The sequence below is a fragment of the Mesoplodon mirus genome (assembly GCF_964341445.2).
Source record: "Mesoplodon mirus genome assembly, chromosome: 18".
Classification (NCBI taxonomy): Eukaryota; Metazoa; Chordata; class Mammalia; order Artiodactyla; family Ziphiidae; genus Mesoplodon; species Mesoplodon mirus.
Window position 1 is genome coordinate 42,639,416 of NC_138994.1, and position 23,021 is coordinate 42,662,436.

Sequence of the window (23,021 nt, forward strand, 5' to 3'; positions counted from 1 at the left end):
TATCAAGGGAAACTTGGAAACATTTGTATAGGTAGCAACTAATTGGGAAAAGTGCCACTAATCATGAATTTCGACAAACAATAAACGCTGGAGAGGGTGTGGAGACAAGGGAACCCTTGCACGCTATTGGTGGGAATGTAAATTGGTATAACCAGTATGTAGAACAGTATGGAGGTTCCTTAAAAAACTTAAAATAGAGCTACCATATGAGCCAGCAATCTCACTCCTGGGCATATATCCAGAGAGAACCATAATCTGAAAGGACACATGCACCCCAGTGTTCATTGCAGCACTATTTACAATAGCCAAGACATGGAAGCAACCTAAATGTCCATCGACAGAGGAATGGATAAAGCAGATGTGGTACATATATATATAATGGAATATTACTCAGCCATAAAAAAGAATGAAATAATGCCATTTGCAGCAACATGGATGGATCTAGAGATCCATCTAAGGATCTAGAGATCCTACTAAGTGAAGTCAGTCAGACAGAGAAAGACAAATATCATGTGATATCACTCATATGTGGAATCTAATTTTTAAAAAAGATACAAATGAACTTATTAACAAAAAGGACACAGACTTATAGGTATCAAAAACAAATTTATGGTTATCAAAGGGGAAACATGGTGGGGAGGGATAAATCAGGAGCTTGGGATGAACATACATACACTACTATATATAAGATAGATAACCAACAAGGGCCTACTGTATAGCACAGGGAACTCTACTCAATATTCTGTGATAACCTATATGAAAAAAGAATCTAAAAAACAATGAACATATATGTATGTATAACTGAATCACTTTGCTGTACACCTGAAACTAACAGAGCATTGTAAATCAAGTATACTCCAATAAAATTAAAATATTTTTAAAAATCATGAATTTCAAGGAAGGATGATCTTCTCATTCAGAGGCTCTTATAAGTAAACTCAACAATTGTTCTGCTCTGTTAAGAGAAGAAATAAGGCTTCTTGTCCAAGAAGAGTTTGAGCTTTGAAGTTTGAAGAGTAGAGAGTTCATTTCTTCCCACTAAGGTAGCTGAGGTGACCCCATCATTCTCTGGGAAAGATGCCATCAGTCTACGATTTGGGGATGGTGAAGACAGAATACAAGCTTTAAGGAAAGGCTAATGGAAAGAAAAAGGCCAGAAATAAGGGTAAGATGTTTCAGAGACCAGGAGAAGGGTAAGAGAAGGCAAACTCAAGATCAGTTCAGGGTGACAGGAAGTCCGGAAGAAGTTTTGGAAGGAAACAGGAAAGCTGCTTTAGTGGGACATTTATTGTTTCATCTGCCCAGTCTTCTCCGCTCCTCTGCCTTTGGCATCCTCCACTTTTTGAGGTCCCGGCTCAGAAGGAGGATGCTACAAGGAATAGACCCTAATGTATGCAGACTGACCAAATGGGGAAGTGGGGTGGGGTAGAGGCGGGGGCAGTGAGAACCCAACTGCTCCTCCAAGAGTAGCTGGTGACGTTCGCATTTCAGTAGCACAGTATCTGGTCTTACGCTCACTGCTCCATCTTGGGAAACAGTGCTCATGCTGATTCAGGGGAAGGGTTAGAGGAAAAGGCAAGAAGTTGGGGTGAGTTGGCTTCAGAAACAACCAGCGTTGTCAAGGGTCCACGTTAAAGGTTAGAAGCATAAATATTTGGAGGGGGTAGTAGATTATTTCCTTACCAAATCCCAACACACAAGACAGGATGAGCTGAAGACATGAACATGTTTGTTAAATCATGGAAGAGAGGTCCCTGATGACACTCCTCTGTGGTTTCAGAATCTACACACCACTTGGTGTCACCATTAAAAATATAAGACAAGACTAGGTTGACCACGGCTGTCACCAGGGAGAAACTCTCTCTCCCCGAAGGGGGCTGAAAGAAAATACGTAAGTGGACAAGGCAATGACAAGCTTTGATGCTAACATCCAGTCCTCTGAGCAGAAGCTCTGGGCTGGGAATGCAGGTGTTCCTTAGAGAAGCAGAGAAGAGATCTCAGAACTAAAACCCAGGTCCTCACAGAAGGAAATGACTGCAAACCCAGGAGCCCGGTGTCCACCGTCACCCGGACGGTGGGACAAGCAGCATACCCGCCATCATCTTATGTGACTCCAGGATGTGGGACTTGAACACTGGGGCTACAGGACGCATTTTACGTGGCGCACGGACACTGTAGGAAGTCATACCACACCATTATGCCTGATGCAACCTTCTCTCTGTTCCTCCAAGGGCCCTAGGGGGAGGGCCTCAGATCTGGGTCAGAGTAACTTCAACCACTTTCTAATTCCTCCTCCTCTTCCCTTTTCAGCAACTGGAGACTTCAGGATCACAGCCTTCCACAGGCAACAGGACCTAAAATTTAACAGCACGGGTACTGCTTTCATCCTGTCCACTTGTACATTTATTTACCTGATACTTGGTAGCTAAGGGCACTGCCTTTCACTTTATGGTAGCGCTGTTAAGATTTCTCTTTTAAATAGACTCATTTTGAAAAAATGTATCGACATTTCACAAGGTGTGTTGGCACAGATGTCAAAGATCATTCAGGTGGACTGAAGTTTGGGAAACACTAAGTGAATTAAAGAAACGCTGACAGATACACACTGCCATATATACGGTGGATAAACAACATGGACCTACTGTAGAGCACAGGGAACTATGTTCAGTATCTTGTAATAAACTATAATGGAAAAGAATCTGAAAAACATCGATATATAGATATAAATGTAGAATTGAATTACTTTGCTGTACACCCAAAACACTGTAAATCAACTATACTGCAATAAAAAAAGAAGAAGAAGAAAGAAACTCTGTTTCTCTGCTAATCTAGCCTGATTTATTTCTGGTCTTGGGGGACTGTGCTCTACTTTCCGTTGATCCAAATGCAGAATTCTGGTGCCTCAACTAGTTTTAGTAGCAGCTTCCTTTTGGAAAGCTCTTGGGAAGTGCTGTGACAAACGGGATCTCATCTGACACTCCAGACAACCTCCCAGGTCAGCCCACAAATACTGCAAAGGTTGCTACTGTCTGTGCACAGGTGATGAGACCACTATTCTGGAAGGTTCGGTGACTTGACCAAGGTCGCAGGTCTAGAGAACAGGCAACCTGGATCTTGGGCCTCATCATTCACTCCTGGTTTGTTTCGTTATCCTATAGCTCACAGCCAAAGAATTTCCAGTTTTGTCTTTGTTTCTTTTTCTCAAGAAAATTAAAATAAGATGCGGAGATTCTTAAACTTGACTTACAAAGGACCAAAGGTGGAACCAAAATGTTCCTTCCGTATTATTATTCACGAGTCTGCACCGTTTCAACGTGCACACGTACGCACACATGCCGCTGTAAGAAATAAAAAGGCATTTACACACAACCATGACTTATGACAGCCACAGTCAAAGCCACTGCAGGGCCACGGCACGCCCCTGCTGGAACGGGAATTTCCCGGTAGATTCTGGAGGAGGGAGCAGGGGAAGAACAGCACTGTTGGGACTGCACTTCTCCCATAATGGTCTCAGGGTTACAGAACGGCTGCAGAAGAGACAGTCACACCATCGACCGCAGGAAAAGGAGACCAGGTCCCCAGGATCAGAAATACTCCTCTCATGGTAAACAGGACGACACGTCACGCTACCTGCCTCTCTGATCTCTGCCCCTACCACTCCCCACTTTGTCCCTTCCACCTCTGCCATGCTGGTCTTCATTCTGTGTCCTGAATACGTCAACCTCATTCCCATCGCAGGACCTTTGCTTCTGCTGTTCCTGCTGTCATGGGCAGTTCTGCACCAGATCTTTGCATGGTTGCCTCCTTATGAGATCAAGTGTCATCTCCTCAAAAAAAAGCCTTCTCTCATTCACCCTATCTAATGCTGCAGCCCGCTTCTCCACATCTCCTGCCAAAATTACACTGTGCTCTCTTCTTGATAGGACTTACGGCTTCTGAAACAGCCTCACGTGTGTGTTCTCCTGCCAAGATCTAACTCCCAAACCAGGCTGTAGCCTCAATGAGAGCATGGTCCCAGGACCTCCAGCGCCTGACACATGGTGGTATAAGAAACATCCGATAAATGAAAATGCTCACATGCAAAACCCTGCCCCTCAAACATGATCACGGCTCCTTCAAAGGAGCAGAAATGAAAGCAAAGAAATCCCACCAGACCTCGTTCGTGAAGAGTCCATGTCCAGCACCAGCTTTGCTAAATGTTTCCTCTGTTTTTGGATATTTGGGATTTCCACCTGTGGATACAGGAGAAGAAAAACACAGTGGATTTGAAGCCCAAGACAGATTCTTTTTTTTTTTTTTTTAATCTTTTTTTTGTGTGTGTGTGGTACGCGGGCCTCTCACTGCTGTGGCCTCTCCCGTTGCAGAGCACAGGCTCCGGATGTGCAGGCTCAGCGGCCATGGCTCACAGGCCCAGCCGCTCCATAGCATGTGGGATCTTCCCGGACCGGGGCACGAACCCGTGTCCCCTGAATCGGCAGGCAGACTCTCAACCACTGCGCCACCAGGGAAGCTCTTTTTAATGTTTTTAAATTGAAGTATAGTTGATTTAAAATGTTTCAGGTGTACAGAAAATTGATTGTTATACATATATATCTATTCTTTTTCAGGTTCTTTTCCATTATAGGTTATTACAAGATACTGAATATAGTTCCCTGTGCTATACAGTAGGGCCTTCTTGGTTATCTATCTTATACATGGTAGTGTGTACCTGCTAATTCCCAACTCCTAATTGATCCCTGCCTTCCCTTTCCCCTTTGGTAACCATAAGCTTGTTTTCTATGTCTGCGAGAAAAGACAGATGCTTAAAGAATTAATGATATTTTCCCAACAAGTTTGCTCGAGGTCTCCCAATCCTCATTTTCGGAGGAAATTCTTGGTTCCCTTTCCTGAGCTCAACTCTGCTGCTTCTTCACTGGAATCTGTCAGGTCCCGAGTCGAGCCAGACCATCTCAGAGGCCCTGGGTCGCCCTGCTCACTTCTGCCCGCCTCATTCCCGCTCTCACCCAGCCGGCAAAAACATCTCTCTGCTTGTGTAAGGGCCAGACATGGGAAGAAAGGCAGGTAGATCTGACACACGGACCTAATTCAACACAGACAGCTGGAGGAGGAGAACTGGCCTCAGGAGGCCTGAGAAGCTATGGGGAATGCAATTAGGATATATTCCTATAGAAGGGAGTTTTTTTTTTCCAAAGTAAATAATGAATAAACATCGCCACGGCTTCACTGAGTGATAAGTTCTCCCACGGTGGCTGTGTGTGGATGCCCTTTTATTTCTAAAGGTGACTTAAGTGAATATTCCAGTGCAGGATGTTGCTTGCAGGCCCAGCAAAAGTGGGGAAGGAGTTGAGAATTTAAAAGGAAAAAATGTGAGGATGGTCCAGTGTTGTACAAGGTGCTCTGTATTCACTCTTCCAGGCATAGATGAGTAGGGCACTGACTTCCAGTAGGAAGACAGACAATTGTCCCCAGGCACCTGGGTCATCGCGGAGCCCAGACGCAAAGCGAGTCTCAGCACCCAGCTCAGACCTGCCCCCTTGAGTTCTCTCACGGCTTTGGCTGGGACCCCAGAGCACCTTTATAAAGAGCAAGAGGGCCTCTCAGGAATGGTCTAGGCTATACCAGGATGGCATCTGAGAAGTCGAGGGCTGGTCCATATCAAAGCACCCTATCTAGAACGTTCTCCTTGAATACTTCTAAGTACTTCGGTAATTATTTACCTATTCATCTGTCCCAGAAATAGCACCAGGGGATGGGGAGGTGCTGGGAGTGGTCGAGAAAGGAAACCAGACATTGTCCAGGGCAAGGCTGCCCGATATGGTAGGTAGCCTTGAGCCACCTGTGGCTATGCCATTTCAAATACAAGGGAACGTGGACTTCCCTGGCAGTCCCGTGGTTGAGACTCCAGACTTCCACTGCAGGGGGTGCAGGTTCAATCCTCGGTCGGAGACCCAAGATCCCACATGCCGCTGGGCGCGGCCAAAAATAAATACATAAATAAATTCAAGGGAACAAAAATTAAACAGAATTAAAAATTTAGTTCCTTCGTTGCACTAAACACATTTCAAGAGCTCTGTAGTCACAGGTGGTTAGTGGCCACCAAACAGTGCAGACGTGGAACGTCTCCATCACTACGGCACCATGGAGGCTTGTACGATCAATTAAAGGGAACTGGGAGTAGGTCCAGGCTTCAGGACAAATAACATCCCCCAATGATTTTCTTTCTTGATAAAATTTCACTTGGTTGAAGCTGGCAAAACTGTCACATAGGTATTAAGGCTTCATTTTAAGAAAACAGTTTTCTTTAATGTCCTTTAAAGTAGAAAGAGAAGGGTCCTATGTAAACAGAAACAGTGAGGGGGCCTTAGAGAGTCTCTTGGACACGGGTCCCCAACCCTTGTGAGTAGGGGCTGCTGTTCATTTTTTTTTAAGTTTTTAATTGAAGTATAGTTGATTTACAGTGTTGTGTGAATTTCTGCTGTACAGCAAAGTGATTCAGTTATACATATATGTACATTCTTTTTTTTCATATTCTTTTCCAGTATGGTTTATCCCAGGATATTGAATATAGTTCCCTGTGCTGTACAGTAGGACCTTGTTGTTTACCCATTCTATATATAATAGTTTGCATCTGTTAATCCCAACCTCCCAATCCATCCCTTCCCCTACCCCTTGGCAACCACAAGTCTGTTCTCTATGTCTGTGAGTCTGTTTCTGTTTCGTAGCTATGTTCATTTGTGTCATATTTTAGATTCCACTGCTCATTTCACCGAAGACTTGAGACAGGTGGAGGGCAGGGGTGGAGATGGGGTGGAGACCCTGCGGGGGACGCGGTGATGCTGCCAGCCTTGCAGCTTCACCCATGGGGATGCCAGCAGAGGAGGGGGTGGGTGGGAGAAGGGGGCAGCCCGCAGCTCAAAGGGCTACCAGGCTGGGGAACCCCAGGCAGTCGGGTAGGAACGATCCCCGGTGAAACACTGTGCCACAGAGTGGGGTGAGCGGTAGAAATAGCCATGAGGCCGGAGCAGAAGGACCCCAGAGCCCACCACTCCGCCCTCCCCGCTCAGGCGGGCCCAGCCTCACTCCTGCTTCTGACCTCGGCCAGCAGGAACAGGGGCTCGATCACATCTCTCTCCACTTGCAATTCAAAATGAATCAGCTCCTGGGCCAGCTTGTCCTCTGCCTCGCCACAGAGTTTCAGCATCTTCCTGTGACAGAAGGGAAGAAAAACCATCCTGAGTACCCTGTAGAGAAAGCTGTGACCCATCACCCCCCGGCCAGGTAAACACTCACGAGATGGTGTTAATAAAGCAGTTGACTGCCATGCCGTCCCACTGACCAACTTGCTGCATGTGGTTTCATTTCTGACACTGTCTACTTTTTAAAGGATGCTGAGTACCTACTGTGTGCCTGAGCTAAAAGGGGATTTGTGGGGAAAGTAAGAGAGATGTGGAGAGAACAGATTCACACATGCCAAATCTACAGGCCTAGAAAGAGCCAGATGCTTCTCCCTCCTGAGACCACTGGAGAAAACAGCTAAAGTCAATGTGCCAACAAACCAACATACCTTCAAACACATACCAAAACCTCAATGTCAGTAGGCTCTAAAAAAGAAAACTCCTTCTCCCAAGCCATGAAAACTTATTTAATATAGGATGAGCAGACGATTTTCCAATGAAAAACTGGAATGGAAAACCATGTAAAAGTTTATTAATAATGAGCGAATTACATAAGACCTGAATGAGTAGAAGGTTATGCCATATTCCTAGATGGGAGAATACAATATTTCAAAGATCTTCATCTCCCCTGAAGGGCATACAAGCAGCCCTCCCTTTTCACGGTACCATGTTACCTGAAACTCACGTAAAAAGTTTTTACAAATTAACAAAAGTATGGAAAGAGGTAATACTATTCTAAAGTTAGTATGTACTTTTCCTGTCCATATATATTTTTTAAATTAATTAATTTTTATTTTTGGCTGCGTTGGGTCTTCGTTGCTGCACATGGGCTTTCTCTAGTTGCGGCGAGCGGGGGCTACTCTTCGTTTCAGTGTGCAGGTTTCTCATTGCGGTGGCTTCTCTTGCTGCAGAGCACGGGCTCTAGGCACGTGGGCTTCAGTAGTTGTGGCACGTGGGCTCAGAAGTTGTGGCTCACAGGCTCTAGAGTGCAGGCTCAGTAGTTGTGGCGCACGGGTTTAGTTGCTCTGCGGCATGTGGGATCTTCCAGGACCATGGCTCCATCCTGTGTCCCCTGCATTGGCAGGTGGATTCTGAACCACTGTGCCACCAGGGAAGCCCTCTCGTCCATACTTTTACACCTTTTATTTATTTATTTATTTATTTATTTACTTATTTACTTATTTATTTACTTATTTATTTACTTCGGTACGTGGGCCTCTCACTGTTGTGGCCTCTCCCGTTGCGGAGCACAGGCTCTGGACGCGCAGGCTCAGCGGCCATGGCTCACGGGCCCAGACGCTCCGCGACATGTGGGATCTTCCCAGACCGGGGCACGAACCCGTGTCCCCTGCATCGGCAGGCGGACCCTCAACCACTGCGCCACCAGGGAAGCCCCTACACTTTTATTATATATGTATGTGTTCACATGCAATACATCATACAGCTGCTTCAGCCAGCTAAATTGCTTGCTTTTTGCATTCATCATTAGGTTTCACCTAATTCTGCATGTATATCAAGATGGATAAGCCACAACATAATGATAAATGTAAAAAGTAAGTAACAGAAGAATAGGTTCAGTGTCAAACCATGGATGTAAACATTTTGGTTTTTTTTTTGCGGTACGCAGGCCTCTCACTGTTGTGGCCTCTCCCGTTGTGGAGCACAGGCTCCTGACGCGCAGGCTCAGCGGCCGTGGCTCACGGGCCCAGCCGCTCCGCAGCATGTGGGATCTTTCCGGACCGGGGCACGAACCCCTGTCCCCTGCTTCGGCAGGCGGACTCTCAACCAGTGCGCCACCAGGGAAGCCCGTAAACGTTTTTAACTGGGTCATTGAGGGTCCCTCGTCCATGAAGTGTCTATTCGTATTTTTTGGTGATTTTTGTATTATGATCTTTTTATATGTAGGAGTTCTTTATATACTTACAGGTATGTGTGTGGGTGTAGAGTAGATTTAAATTCTTTTTCAGATCTGCTGCAAGTGTCAACTCCCAGGTTGTGGGTTTATCTCTGTATCTTTTTAATGGTGTCTTTTCTCTGATTTTTCTGGTTCTTAGCTCCCTATTTCAACTGCTGCTTCTTTTTAGAATTGTTAAGCATTCACTACTGACTCTCAACCATGGGAAATGAGAATTAGCTCTATGTACATTTCCCCTTCCTCCATTTATTTCTATCAGTAGATATTTAGTATTTCCACTACCTTTTGACTCCATCTGCTATTCAGAGCAGAGCTGGGTGGTGGACTGATTACTGGTCCTTCCCGCACACTTATTTGTTCTCTTGGGAGTTAGTAATTGCCTTATTTTGCTTGCTTGTTTAGTTTTCTGTGTACCTGACTGCACCCCAAATCCTGCCAATCTTATTTGTCTCTTAAGCTACTGAACCACCCCGATGTGAATTCATGTTTCATCTTCTTGAATCAGTCTCTCCCAGACCCGTGTCCATCCACATTGAGTTTTCCTTCTCTCTCCAGGCACGGCGGTCCTCCTGAAATCTCCCTTCATCATTTGCTGGATTCTCTCTCTCCCTGTCCTGGGCTGGAGATCCTGTTTCCTACTCCCCTACCCCTGCCTGTCTCGGTCACTGCGTCACTGTGGGCCCACCACGCTTCGGCTTTCTGAGAAAGTGTGTGGGAAGTCCATTTTTTGAGACCCTGTGTGTCACAACTTCTCTTTACCCTCAGGCTGAATGAAATTAGACAGGAGACTATATTCTATGCTTCATATTCCTGCAGAATTTTGAAGGCATTGTTCAATAATCTTCTAGCTTCGGGCTTCCCAGATGGCTCAGTGGTTGAGAATCCACCTGCCAATGCAGGGGACACGGGTTCAAGCCCTGGTCCGGGAAGATCCCACATGCCGTGGAGCAACTAAGCCCATGCGCCACAACTACTGAGCCTGCGCTCTAGAGCCCGCGAACCACAACTACTGAAGCCTGTGCACCTAGAGCCTGTGCTCTGCAACAAGAGAAGCCACCACAATGAGAAGCCTGCACACCGCAACGAAGAGTAGCCCCCGCTCACCACAACTAGAGAAAGCCCGTAAGCAGCAACGAAGACCCAACACAGCCAATCAATCAATCAATCAATTTATTTAAAAAAAATAATAATCTTCCGGCTTCCACTATTGCTTTTGGTAAGGCTGGAAGAATTCAGATTCCTGACCCCTCGTATATGACCATGTTTTCTCTAGAAGGTGTAGAATCTTTTATTTGTCACTAGTACTCACTACTGGTGAGTCCTGGCATAGGTTTAATTTTTCCTATTGTATTAGGAGATTGGTGGGCCCTTTCAATATAGAAACTCACATCCTTCACTTCTGGAAAATATCTTTGGATTATTTTTTAAACTATAATTATGATTTCTTCCTCTCCTCTTCTTGCAATTCCTGTTATTCAGGCCTAAGACTTCCTGGATTGGTCCTCTATTCTTTTAACTTCTCTATTTTCCGTGTCCTTGTCTTTTGCTCTCTTCTGGATAATTTCAACTTTATTTTCCAAACCTTCTACTGAGAAGGTCATATTTTTCATTTCTATGAATTTGCTTTTGATCTCTGAATATTTCTTTCCTGCAAGTATTTCTTAATTAACATCCTCTGAATATTTCTTTCTTGTATTTCTTAATTAATGCCCTGGTTTTTATTTCATGGACACATTATCTTCTCTTATCTCTCAAAAATCTAAGTACCTTAATGACTGCTACCCTTACACTCCACTGTGCCTGGTGCCCAGTCTCGGGATGCTCTGTTTTACCCTCCCCAGAGATAAAGCTCCAGACTTTTGCTGGCCTTGGGGGCAAGGGGATGAGAGTCTCCCAGCGGTGTGGATAAGAGCTGGGTCTGAGTGATCCAAATAGCACCTGACTAGCTTTCAACCCCCATTTGTGATTTTCATCACCACCCCCCTCCAACGACCCACTGTTCCTGAGATCCTGGGGCCGCCAATTCCTGAGCCTTGTCAGCATTTCATGGTATAAACATCTGAGCTCTCTGCACATCCTACTTCTGGCTTGGGAGTCAGCTTTCTGGGACTTGCTAAGTCAGGTCCCAGTCAATCATATGCTTTACAGCTCACAAAACCCTCTTGTCTTCTCTCCTGTTTTTTCCTGCCTTTGTGGGTTTATGTCTTTTCAGAAAAAGAAAAAACCCTGGATTACAGTCCATTTTGGAAGGCAACAAAAATTAGATGTGGGTGTTCACTCTGGCATCTTTACCTGGTGTCCACCATCCTTTACTTTCAACCTTGCTGTGTCGCTACGTTTCAGGCAAGTCTCTCAGAAAGAACATATTGATACAACAGGATTCCACGTTTACCCACCTGAGAGTCTGTATATTATAAACAGTTGAGTTTATTCCATTTGCTGTGTAAGATTTACAGGTATAGAGGCAGTAATTGCTATTACCTTCATTTTTCTGTTTTCTATTTGTTATGCTTTTCTGTGCTGACCATTTTTTCTCTTTTAGTCCGTTCTGTGGGCTGTTTTTTTTTTCTATTTTGTTTATTCCTCTCTCCATCCTCCACCTAATTTTGAAGTTACACGTTCTATTACTTTTCTTCTTGTGGTCGTTCTTACCTTTCTAACATGCACACTTCACTTTAAATGTAGTATCTTTATCCTCCTTTCATAGAAGAGCTTGAAACACTGATGCCCTTTCCCAAGCTCCCTATTATTATTTTCTAGTATTTTAGTTTTCCTTTGCTTTAACGGCCCCCTGCCCCCCAGATTATTATATTGCTATTTCTTAATTCAATGTATAATTTCTTTACACTGAAGGGTAGCAGGATACACCTCCCCAAAGTATGCCACTTTGGCATAAGGATTAGTTTGAACTGAAGGCAATGGAGAAGAAGCAGACACAAAAAAAGCTCTCCATCCTTCCCCTATTTGCCTAAAAGCAGGACATGAATTTGTAAAGGTGTCCCCCTCGCCTCTCTACCAGGAAAGATAGATGTTAATCACCAGAGATAATTCTAGACCCTTATCAGCCCAGAGACAGCACCAGTGGACTCTACATTACACACCTTACCAACTAACCCTTATCTTCTACTAGTCCCTCATATACTTACCTTCCTACAACTCGTTGCCATAGAAACTAACATTTTTTTCCTCTCTCGTTTGTCACTTCTCTAAAAATCACTGTTCTTTGGTTTAAAATGCTATATAAGCCCAAGTTCCAGCCACCCCTTTGAGTTACTCATCACCGAGTTCTGCCATGTGTCTGCACTGCACATTAATCAAATGTGTATGCTATTCTCTTATTAATCTGTCTTTTGTCAATTTAATTTGCAGGGCCCTAGGAAGGAATCTAAGATGGGAAGAGAGAAAAAGTCCCTTATACCACATTCACTATTTTTTTTAAAGGTTTTTTGGTTCTTTTTTTTTTTTTTTTTTTTTTAAATAGCCACACTGCACAGCTTGTGGGATCTTGGTTCCCCAACCAGGGACTAAACCCGGGCCCTCAGAGTAAAAGCATGGAGTCCTAACCACTGGACCGCCAGGGAATTCCCACACTATTTTTTTTCCCCCACACTTTTTTTTTTTTTTTTTTGATGTGGACCATGTTTAAAGTCTTTATTGAATCTGTTACAATATTGCTTTTGTTTTATGTTTTGGTCTCTTGACTGCGAGGCATGTGGGATCTTAGCTCAGTGACCAGGGATTGAACCCACGCCCCCTGCACTGGAAGGTGGAGTCTTAACCACTGGACCACCAGGGAAGTCCCACTACTTTTTTTTTAAATGCTATCTTGTTACCTGCATTTCATTCTTTTCTTCTGTACATAATCTACTTCACACATCCTTAACTAGTTTTTCAGTGAGAACATGCAAGTAGTAACTTCTCTAAATCTGTGCCTGAAAATATGTTTGTTTGGTTTTTTTTTTTAAGATGTTGAGGGTAGGAGTTAATTAATTAATTAATTTTTGCTGTGTTGGGTCTTCGTTTCTGTGCGAGGGCTTTCTCTAGTTGTGGCAAGCGGGGGCCACTCTTCATCGCGGTGCGCAGGCCTCTCACTGTTGTGGCCTCTCCCGTTGCGGAGCGCAGGCTCCGGACGCGCAGGCCCAGCGGCCATGGCTCACGGGCCTAGTTGCTCCGCAGCATATGGGATCTTCCCAGACCAGGGCTCGAACCCGTGTCCCCTGCATTAGCAGGCAGATTCTCAACCACTGCGCCACCAGGGAAGCCCCTGAAAATATGTTTATTTTCCCCTTATTCCTGAATAAAGATTTAGTCTATCACTGAATCTAGATATCTTATATTTTCACTCACTACTTGAAAATACTCCTCCATTATTTCCTGGCATTTACTGTGCCTCCCGAATAGTCTGTTATCTGTCTAATTGCTCTTTTATACACAATTATCTCTTTCTCTGGTTGACTTTCAATTTTTTTTTTATTAATAGTGTGTAGTTTTATGACGATGTGTCCAGGGATGGATTTCTTTTGGTTGATCTCAATCAGGACTTTTGGTGCTTCTTAAATCTAAAGACTCATGTTTGTATTCAAATCTAGAAAAGGAAAGTTCAACCATAAATTTCCCCTTCAATTTTCTTCTTCAGGAGCGACTGCTACACATAATGCTGTATCTTTACATCCTGCCATCTGAGTCTCTCCATTTAATGCTGTCTGTATCCTTACCTCTTGTACTTTATTCTGTAAATTCTAAACTCCAGACCTCTTTAAGTTCACCAATTTCCATATCTGTGTGCAACTTCCAGTTTCTCTCAAGTAAGTGTTTAAATTATAATATAATTTGAATTCTTAAAAGTTCTATTTGGTTTTTCTTTGATTCTCCCTCTTCTTTTTTCACCCCTATTGTGTTTTGTCTTTATTAAATTCTTAAATTTCATTTTAAACATAATTACTGTCCATTTCCTTTCAGGTTGTCCATTATTTTTAGTTTTTAGGGTCTGATTCTCCCACCGACTGTGTCTACTGATCCTCTCTCATGATGATTCTATATTTAGATTGTTTTTATTGTGAGCTCGAAATCAGCAAGGGTTGTTCTTCTGGGAATCCTATAAGTTCTGACATCTGACACAGAGAGATTTCATATTTGCTTCTGCTGGAGCCCAAGGGATTTCAAGTGTCCTTCAACAGCCTTCCCCGCCCCCCACCGGCATGCGGGATGCAGGATCTTAGTTCCCCTACCAGGGATGGAAGCCGTGTCCCCTGCGGTGGAAGTGCAGAGTCCTAACCACTGGACCGCCAGGGAAGTCCGAACAGTTTCATGTTAACTTCTCCCCTTGGGAGCTGCTGCCTGCACAGACACTATGACTCCTGGACCTGGGAGCTCAATTTCTCACCGGCAACCTTTCCTTCTTCCCCGTCCAGTCTCCAGCCAGACCACAGGTGTCCTCACTATCTCCGTGAGGACTGTTAGTCCCCTTGTAAGGATGGGGACTCACCTAGATCTAGCACAAATCCATACATGGAATCGCCTTACCCAAGAAGCGTGTCGTCTCCCAGAACAGCTGAGCCTTCCACCAGACACTGAGCCAGTGTGGTCAAAGGCAACTTTTTCTGAAAAGGAAGAAAACGTGGTAATGAAAACTACTTCAACAGTCGCCCACTTACACTAAAATAGCAAGAAGTCAAATACGTGCCTAGATATTACATTAGCTAAGAAACAAACTGACTTTAAAATATGAATAAAACCTAAAAATTCAGAGGATACAACGGTGGGTTAGACTCAGAGATGTCAAAATTCAGAAAATTAAAACGATTAAAGTTGCTAAGTTGGAAAATAAGGCTAAGGTTTACATGCTGCATTTTGTTTTTCGGTACACGGGCCTCTCACTGTTGTGGCCTCTCCCGTTGCAGAGCACAGGCTCCGGACGCGCAGGCTCAGCGGCCATGGCTCACGGTCCCAGCCGCTCCGCGGCATGTGGGATCTTCCCGGACCGGGGCACGAACCCGTGTCCCCCTTCATCGGCAGGCGGACTCTCAACCACTGTGCCACGAGGGAAGCCCTGCATTTTAAATTTCATTTCATTTCATTTCATTTTTTGGCTGCACTGTGCAGCTTGAGGGAATTTAGTTCCCCAACCAGGGACTGAACCTGGACCATGGCAGTGAAAGCGTGAAGCCCTAACCACTGGACTGTCAGGGAATTCCCTACATGCTGCATTTTAAAATAAAGTAGAAAGCAGCAGGGAAAAAAGAGAAGATTTCAAACTTATGCTGAAGATTTGAGCCATGCCTTAATTTCTAAAAATCATCTCTCTCAAGAAGTATATTAGCCCCATTTTATAAATAAGGCAGCTTGCAGTCAAGGAAGAGAGGGAAAAATGTTCACACAGAATTACAATGCAAACAAAATAATCATCAAAATGAGGTATACTCCAAAGAAGACATAAAATGGCCAATAAGCACATGAAAAGATGCTTAACATCATTAGTCATTAAGGAAACCCAAATCAAAGCTGCAATTAGATACCACCTCACACCCACTAGGATGGCTATCATAATATTAATAATTTATTTTTTAAATACAAAAAATAAATATTGGTGAGCATGTGGAGATATTGGAACCTTCATGCTTTGCCAGCAGAGATGTAAAATGGTCCAGCACTGTAGAAAAGTCTGGCAGCATTTCAAGAAGTTAAACAAAATTACCATATGGCCCAGCGATTCCACTCTGGGGTATGTACTCAAAATAATTTGAAACAGATGGCTGAACAAAAACGTGCATGATGCGAAGAGCAGCCCAATTCACAATAGCCAAAAGGTGGAAACAGCAAAAACGTCCATCAACGGATGAGTGTATAAATACAATGTGGTCTATCCATGCAACGGAATATTATGCAGCCATAAAAACGGAATGAACTCCCGACACAGATTACAACATGGGTGAACCCTGAAGGCATCACAGTAAGTGAGATAAGCCAGGCACACATGTGCACATAAGGTACAGTTCTATTTATGTAAGATATCCAGAATAAACAAATCCATAGGGACAGAAGGTAGATTTGTGGTTGCCAAGAGCTGGGGGGAGGGGGAAAGGGAATGACTGACTAATGAGTATGGGATTTCCTTTCAGGGTGATGGAAATGGTCTGGAAGTAGATCACAGTGGTAGTTGCACAATATTGTGACTGTACTAAACGTCACTGAATTGTACTCTTTAAAATAGCTAAAGTGGTAAGCTTTATGTTATGTGGGAAGAGAGGCGGGGAGGGAAGGAAAGGAGGGAGGGAGGTGGGCAGGCAGAAGGACCACAGCGTGACCCATCTTCCCTCCTTAAGTGTCAACAAGCCCTCTCCTTCCTGAGCTGAAACCACCCAGCACACACGGAGAACAACAAGGGAAGAACAGCTAGATATCTGGGAATTCCCTGGCGGTCCAGTGGTTAAGACTCCGCGCTTCCACTCCAGGGGACACGGGTTCGATCCCTGGTCAGGGTACTAAGATCCCACATGTCGCACAGCGCGGCCAAAAAATTAAAAAAAGAACAGCTAGATATCCTCAGGTCTTCCAGTCCACACTGTCACACAGACAGCTCTTCAAACAGAAAGTGATGGAGCCCCTCCCAGCCCAGAATCTCCTGTCTTAGCACCCAGAGACCCTCGGCGGTAACTCGCTTACTCCTCAGCACGAATGGGGTACCTATCTGGGTACCACACCCGTGGTGACCGAGACCAGACACTGCTCTCATGGAAATTACATCCCAGGGCAGGGAGACAGACACTAAACACAGACACTTTGAAGGAGACCCTTTCGAGAGTTGGAAGTACCATGGGAACAGCAGAAAGCAGGACGATGGGCAGAGTGGGCAGCTGTGGGGAGGGGGCGGTGAGGAGAAAAGACTGCCCCCCCCGAGGGGGGACATTTAAGAAGCAACCTGAAGGAAGAGAAAGTCAGCCATACCTCCAGATGACCTGGGAAAGAACATTCCGGGCAGAGGAACTGCAGGTGCGAAGGCCCGCAGGTGGGCTACCTAGCCAGCTCAGCTGGCTCAGCATCTCCAGCAGACCAGCATGGCTGGAGCACAGTGTGTGATGGGGGAGAGGTTGGGGGAGGGGGAGGGGGCGGAGGCGGGACGGTGCGGGGCCTCGTCAGCCAGAGGCAGGCACTGGGGTTTCTTTCTAGGGGCACCTGGGGACCACTGTGGGCTTGTTTAAGAACAACATGATCGGATTAAAATAACTCAATCCTGAGACAGGCAACTGGATGACTTGAGAGCGGCACCAAGCTGGAGGTGGAGTTTTAGGAATCTGGTTTGAACATCCCCAGGAGACCCATGGGCTCTAGGTATCTCCGGGGAAGGTCACAGGAGGTAGACCAACCCCCAAGAGTGGTATGGAAGTTCCTAGGGTTCCTGGGGTTAGTCCAGGTGGAGGGGAGCCCAGGACACCAGGTGTCCTCAACGGGTCTAAACTATAACCCCCTCCCTGCCCTGAGACACGTCCACTCCACAGAGGTCAGATCCCTTCTACTCGAGGAATCATCTTGCTACCCCATCATTTCACATAAAATGGGACATTGTTCTTGGTAAAAACGAGACCAGGCAACTAAATACTAATATATCCAAATTTAAACACCACTTTCTAGCTGTCCTACAAAGCTATTAGGTCCAGGTTTCCAGAGACTTAATTAAGGGCAGAGGAACAGTATCTTCAGAGAGCGTCTGCTCCCACCCTCACCTTTAAAAAAAAAAAGCTACTTAAAGCACATTTTAGAAAAATGTCTAAAATGGTTAAAAAAGAAAAGGAGTTGTGCAGGTATAACATCTGTTACGCTCAGAGGAAAAGGATGGATTAAGGTATTAGAGCTCTTGACCAGGGGTAATTTTTTTCCCCCCGGGACGTGACGTTGGCAAAGTCTGGAAATGTATGTGATTGTCACGATGTGGGGAACATCCCTGGTATCTAGTGGGTGGAGGCCAGGGATGCTGCTACGCATCTTACAGTGCATCAGAAAGCCCCCTGAAACAAAGAATTACCCAGCCCCAAACATCGAGAGTGCTGAGGTTTGGGTTTAAAGAAAGGTGTTCAATCTGCAAGTTCCTAAAATATCTGAATAACCAACCACTGAAGACGCTCCCCCGCCCCACCCCGAATGTCGGATAGTACAGCCACACAAGACCATTTTGTTTATGCTGAGGATCCAGAGACCCATGATCCACCTGCCTTTCAGGAAGGACTCAAGCCTTTCTGAGTCCTTTTTCAGAATTTGACAAGGAAGCAAGGCAAGGGAGGATCTTGCCTACAGCAGATGACAGGCAATTTCTAATGGCCTGGAAGTTGGCATCCTTTGGAGAAATATGTCTACGAGTGGAGTTTTTCCAAATGAAAAAGATCAGTCCAATTAGTCCTGTCAGTGAGTGGAGCAGAAAACCATGCCCGGGATGCCTAGCAGACTGAAGGTCAAGAACAAGAACAGCACTTGAGGACCACGAAGCCACCGGTCTTGGAGGGAGGTGGTGAGGGGACAGCCAGGTGTCTGGTTTCCAGATTCACACAGGAAAAACCAGATGGAAATGGTATGACTGGAGGGGCCCTTCTCCCAAGCAGGGGGCCAACTTTATCTTCTAGCCATTTCCAGTCACTCAACATCCTCACTGAGGATTATGAGATGCTTTTAGGTGGAAAAGGGAGCCAATTTAAGTGACGAAGGACCACAGAACGAGAAAGTCATTGCTGTTTCAACTGCACGTTAATTCCTAAGATTTTAACATGGAAAATAAGATTTCTCTCTTTCTCTATCTCAAATGAATTCATTTTTGAAAAGCGAATGGTACAAAACTCAAAAGGTGCTGGAGGGTTTACAGCAGAAAGTCTTCTCCCATCCTTAACCCTTAGCCACTGGGTTCCCCTCTCCAGAAACCATGCCAGTGATCAGTTTTCTATGTATCCTTCCATAAATATTCTAAGAAGATCCAATTGTATATGTGAGTGCGTGTCCATTTTTAAAAAATATTTATTTATTATTTGGCTGCGCCGGGTCTTAGTTGCAGCACACGGGATCTTCAGTTGCATCATGTGGGATCTCGTTCCCTGACCAGGGATGGAACCTGGGCCCCCTGCATTGGGAGCTTGGAGTTTTAACCACTGGACCACCATGGAAGCCCCATGTGTCCATTTTTAATGGACACATTTTCCCTCACAACATATGATATAACCCCCTCTACACTTTGCTTTCCTTTTCATGTAGAGGTATCATTCATGTAATTTCCAATCAAGACATAGAGAGCTACCTCAGCCTTTTTTCTTTCAATGGCTACACAGATCATTGAATGAAGATGACAACATGTATTTAAACAAGTCCTGTAGTGATGGTGAAAGGGGACAGGCCACAAGCTAGGGCCTGTGCTTGTGGCCCAGGTGAGGCTCCTAAGAAAGCATTCACTGCAGGCGAGACACTGAGGGTGATGTGAGTGCTTGGATTCAAAGGGCACGGGTGTTAATGGGGTAAAGCCTCAATTAGTGGTGAGTCTTTGCTTGTGTAGATGCTTTAAGAGTCAAGAAATTAAGAAAAGGAAAAGAAAAGAAAAAAGAAAAGAAAAGAATCAAGCGATTAGAAGGAAGCTACCAAAAGAAAAGAAGGAAGGAAGAAATGGATTAAGGTGACATACTTTCACGTCAAAAAGGGGATAGTGAACATCTATAATCAAAGGCGGGTGAATAGAGGAAGTTAATGGACTGCAACTCACTACAGACTACAAATTATTTCTATTTCTAAAGAAATGCTCTGAGACAAAGGAAAAGCTGAGGGCTCAGTAGACGCGGGGTACGGTGCTGATTTATTTAACCTAATGCCTACCCGTGACTGAGGTATTATTTCCTCTCTCCTCCACACTCTGCTCACCCCCACTTCACGTAGAAGGATACTGAATCTTTGAAGGATTCAATTGCCCACATGTCCAGAAAAGCTGCCAAAATGTGTTTCTCTTGCAGACGAGGGTCTAGGCTGAGAGAATCACCCACTATTCCGGGGACCATTAGCACCCAGGTAAAGAGACCTTACTTAGCGAGCTTCACCGTGACCAGTGGTTTTCCGGGTCAAAGAGAAGCTACTGAAATACACATTTCCCTGATTCCAGTGTGCCGAGAGATCCTTAAGAGTTGAGGGAAGGGGAGACAGAACGTTCCAGGGTTTGGAAGTAGTCGATCTGACTTGCCTGAGATGAGTGTTCTTGCTAAAATTATCTTAGGCATCGGCGGCACGGTTTGTAGGATGACTCAGAGACAAAAAGTCTTATTCTAATATCCACTCTGTTTCCTAAACATACACACACGCACACATGCCCCTCCATCTCCGAAAACTGCTGTCTACTGTCCACTAATCCAGGCAGACTTGCTCCTTGGGGCTCAGCAGTTCTCAGTGGTGATTTTGGACTAAAGGCGGGGCCCTAATAACAGCAGCAGTTTCTATTTCTTTACTATGTATTCATGTCAAGCACTGTGCTGGGCATTTACATGTATGACCTCACTTAACTCTCCAACCCTACTGGGCAGGAATTCATGGTTATTACTATTTTCCAAGGGAAGAAACCAAAGCATATAGAGGTAATTGACTTGCCCACTGTCAGGCAAAATTAGGAAGCAGTAGAGCTGGGCTTCCACCTTGGAGGGTCAGATCCCAGCCCTTAAACTCAGAGCCATCACGCTAAATTGCTTCCGTAAAAAATAGGAACGAGGGGCTTCCCTGGTGGTGCAGTGGTTGAGAGTCCGCCTGCCGATGCAGGGGATGCGGGTTCGTGCCCCGGTCCGGGAGGATCCCACATGCCGCGGAGGGGCTGGGCCCGTGAGCCATGGCCGCTGAGCCTGCGCGTCCAGAGCCTGTGCCCCACAATGGGAGAGGCCACAACAGTGAGAGGCCCGCATACTGAAAAAAAAAAAAAAAAAAAAAAGAATAGGAACGAGTCAAACTGGAGTGATGCAATGGGCAGGTTCTGTGCCTAAAATAGGCATGGGCCATCCAGTCGTGACACGTCTATTTTTAGTGCTTCCTACATGTGGCAGGCCCCGTTCTAGGCATTGAGAATGCAGCCGTGAGGGGAAGACAAGACCCCTGCTCCGGCGTAGCTCACATATTGGTGATGGGAACAGACACAGGAGCACATGAATGAGCAGGATGATTTTAGAGGATAACACAGGCTATGAAGAGCATGAAACAGTGAGACGTGACTGAGGGAGGGAGGGAGCACACACATCAGGTGGTAAGAGAAGCTGCACCGAGACGGTGATATCTGAACTGAGAATCAAACAGTAAGAAGTCACTGGTGTGACTATTCACAACAGCAAAGACATGGAAACAACCTAAATGTCCATCCACAGACACATGGATAAAGAAGGTCTGTTATGTATGTATGTATATATATATATGTATACACACACACACACAATGGAATACTACGCAGCCATAAAAAGAAGGAAATCATGCCATTTCCAGCAACACAGATGGACCTAGAGATTGTCATACTAAGTGAAGTAAGTCAGACAGAGAAAGACAAATACCGTATGATACCACTTACATGTGGAACTAAAATATGACACAAATGAACTTATCTATGAAACAGAAACAGGCTCACACAGAGAACAGACTTGTGGTTGCCAAGTGGGAGGGATGGATTTGGAGGTTGGGGTTAGCAGATGCAAACTATTATATACAGGATGGATAAACAACAAGGTCCTAATGTAGAGCACAGGGAACTATATTCAACATCCTGTGATAAACCATAATGGAAAAGAATATGAAGAAGAATGTATATACGTGTATAACTGAATCACTCTGCTGTACAGCAGAAATCAATACATCATAAATCAACTATACTTAAATAAAATTAAAATAAAATAAAAGGAAGTTGCTGGCCTGAAACGCTGGGTAAGAATATTCCAAGTGGGCTTCCCTGGTGGCGCAGTGGTTGGGAGTCCGCCTGCCGATGCAGGGGACGCGGGTTCGTGCCCCGGTCCGGGAGGATCCCACATGCAGCGGAGCGGCTGGGCCCGTGAGCCACGGCCGCTGGGCCTGTGCGTCCGGAGCCTGTGCTCCGCAGCGGGAGAGGCCGCAGCGGTGAGAGGCCGGCATACAGCAAAAAAAAAAAAAAAAAAAAAAAAAAGAATATTCCAGGTGGAGGGTAGATCCCACATGAAGGCTCCGCATGGATATGAACAAGGCAAGTTCAATCACAGGTCAGTGCAGTTGGAGGATGACGATGGGGGCAGAGGAGGACGGTGGGCGGGGGCAAGAGCTGAGCTCAGAGATGCAGGTGGACGATGTACCATTAGGGACCAAGGGCCAAGCTAAGAAGCTGGGATTTTGTGCTACAGTGGGAATCCTGTGGGGGGACTGAAGCATCTGATTTCATTTTAAACACTCACTCAGGCAGCTGTAGAGACCAGATGATAAAGCGGCTGAAGGGGGGCCGGAGTGGAAAGCAGAGGCCCCGAAGGGAACACTGCTGTGTTCAGGCAACAGATGACTGTTGCGTGGACCGGGCTGATGAACGTTAAAGCAAATGGAGATTCTCTGGAGGAAGAGCCGGCAGGACTTACTGAAATGCACGTGGTGAAAGAATGAAAAGTAAGGAAAGGATGATGCCTGGGATGTAGATCTGAGCAAGTGGGTGGATTAACAGTACCAACCCTTCTCTGCTAGGTCCTCCTCCTGTTAGAGCTTCAAATGCTGTAGTTCCTGGGGGGTCTTGATTCAAGGCCCCTTGTCTTCTCACCTGTATTTTCTCCCTGGGTGATCTCATGAACTCCCATGGATTCAACAAGTCCTCAAGCCAGGGACCTGGAAATCCCTCTCCCTCCCTCGTACCTCCACATCCATTCAATTGCCAAGTCCTGGTACCCTACGTCCAACATCCATCACATCTCCGACCTCTGTCCATCTTCACTGACCCCATC

The 23,021-nt window shown here is 45.4% G+C and overlaps 1 protein-coding gene across 4 annotated transcripts in view; it reads right to left on the minus strand.

Moving 5' to 3' along the window:
- ARHGAP44 (Rho GTPase activating protein 44) overlaps window positions 1-23,021 on the minus strand; it is a 146,930-nt gene that overhangs the window by 47,626 nt on the left and 76,283 nt on the right. For all 4 annotated transcript variants that reach the window (XM_082604765.1, XM_082604766.1, XM_082604767.1 and 1 more), the window contains exons 4-6: window positions 14,614-14,690; window positions 7,094-7,205; window positions 4,156-4,232 (exon numbers count right to left, since the gene is read on the minus strand). In XM_082604765.1, coding sequence (XP_082460891.1) covers window positions 4,156-4,232; window positions 7,094-7,205; window positions 14,614-14,690 — 266 coding nt within the window. The remainder of the gene's footprint in view (window positions 1-4,155; window positions 4,233-7,093; window positions 7,206-14,613; window positions 14,691-23,021) is intronic.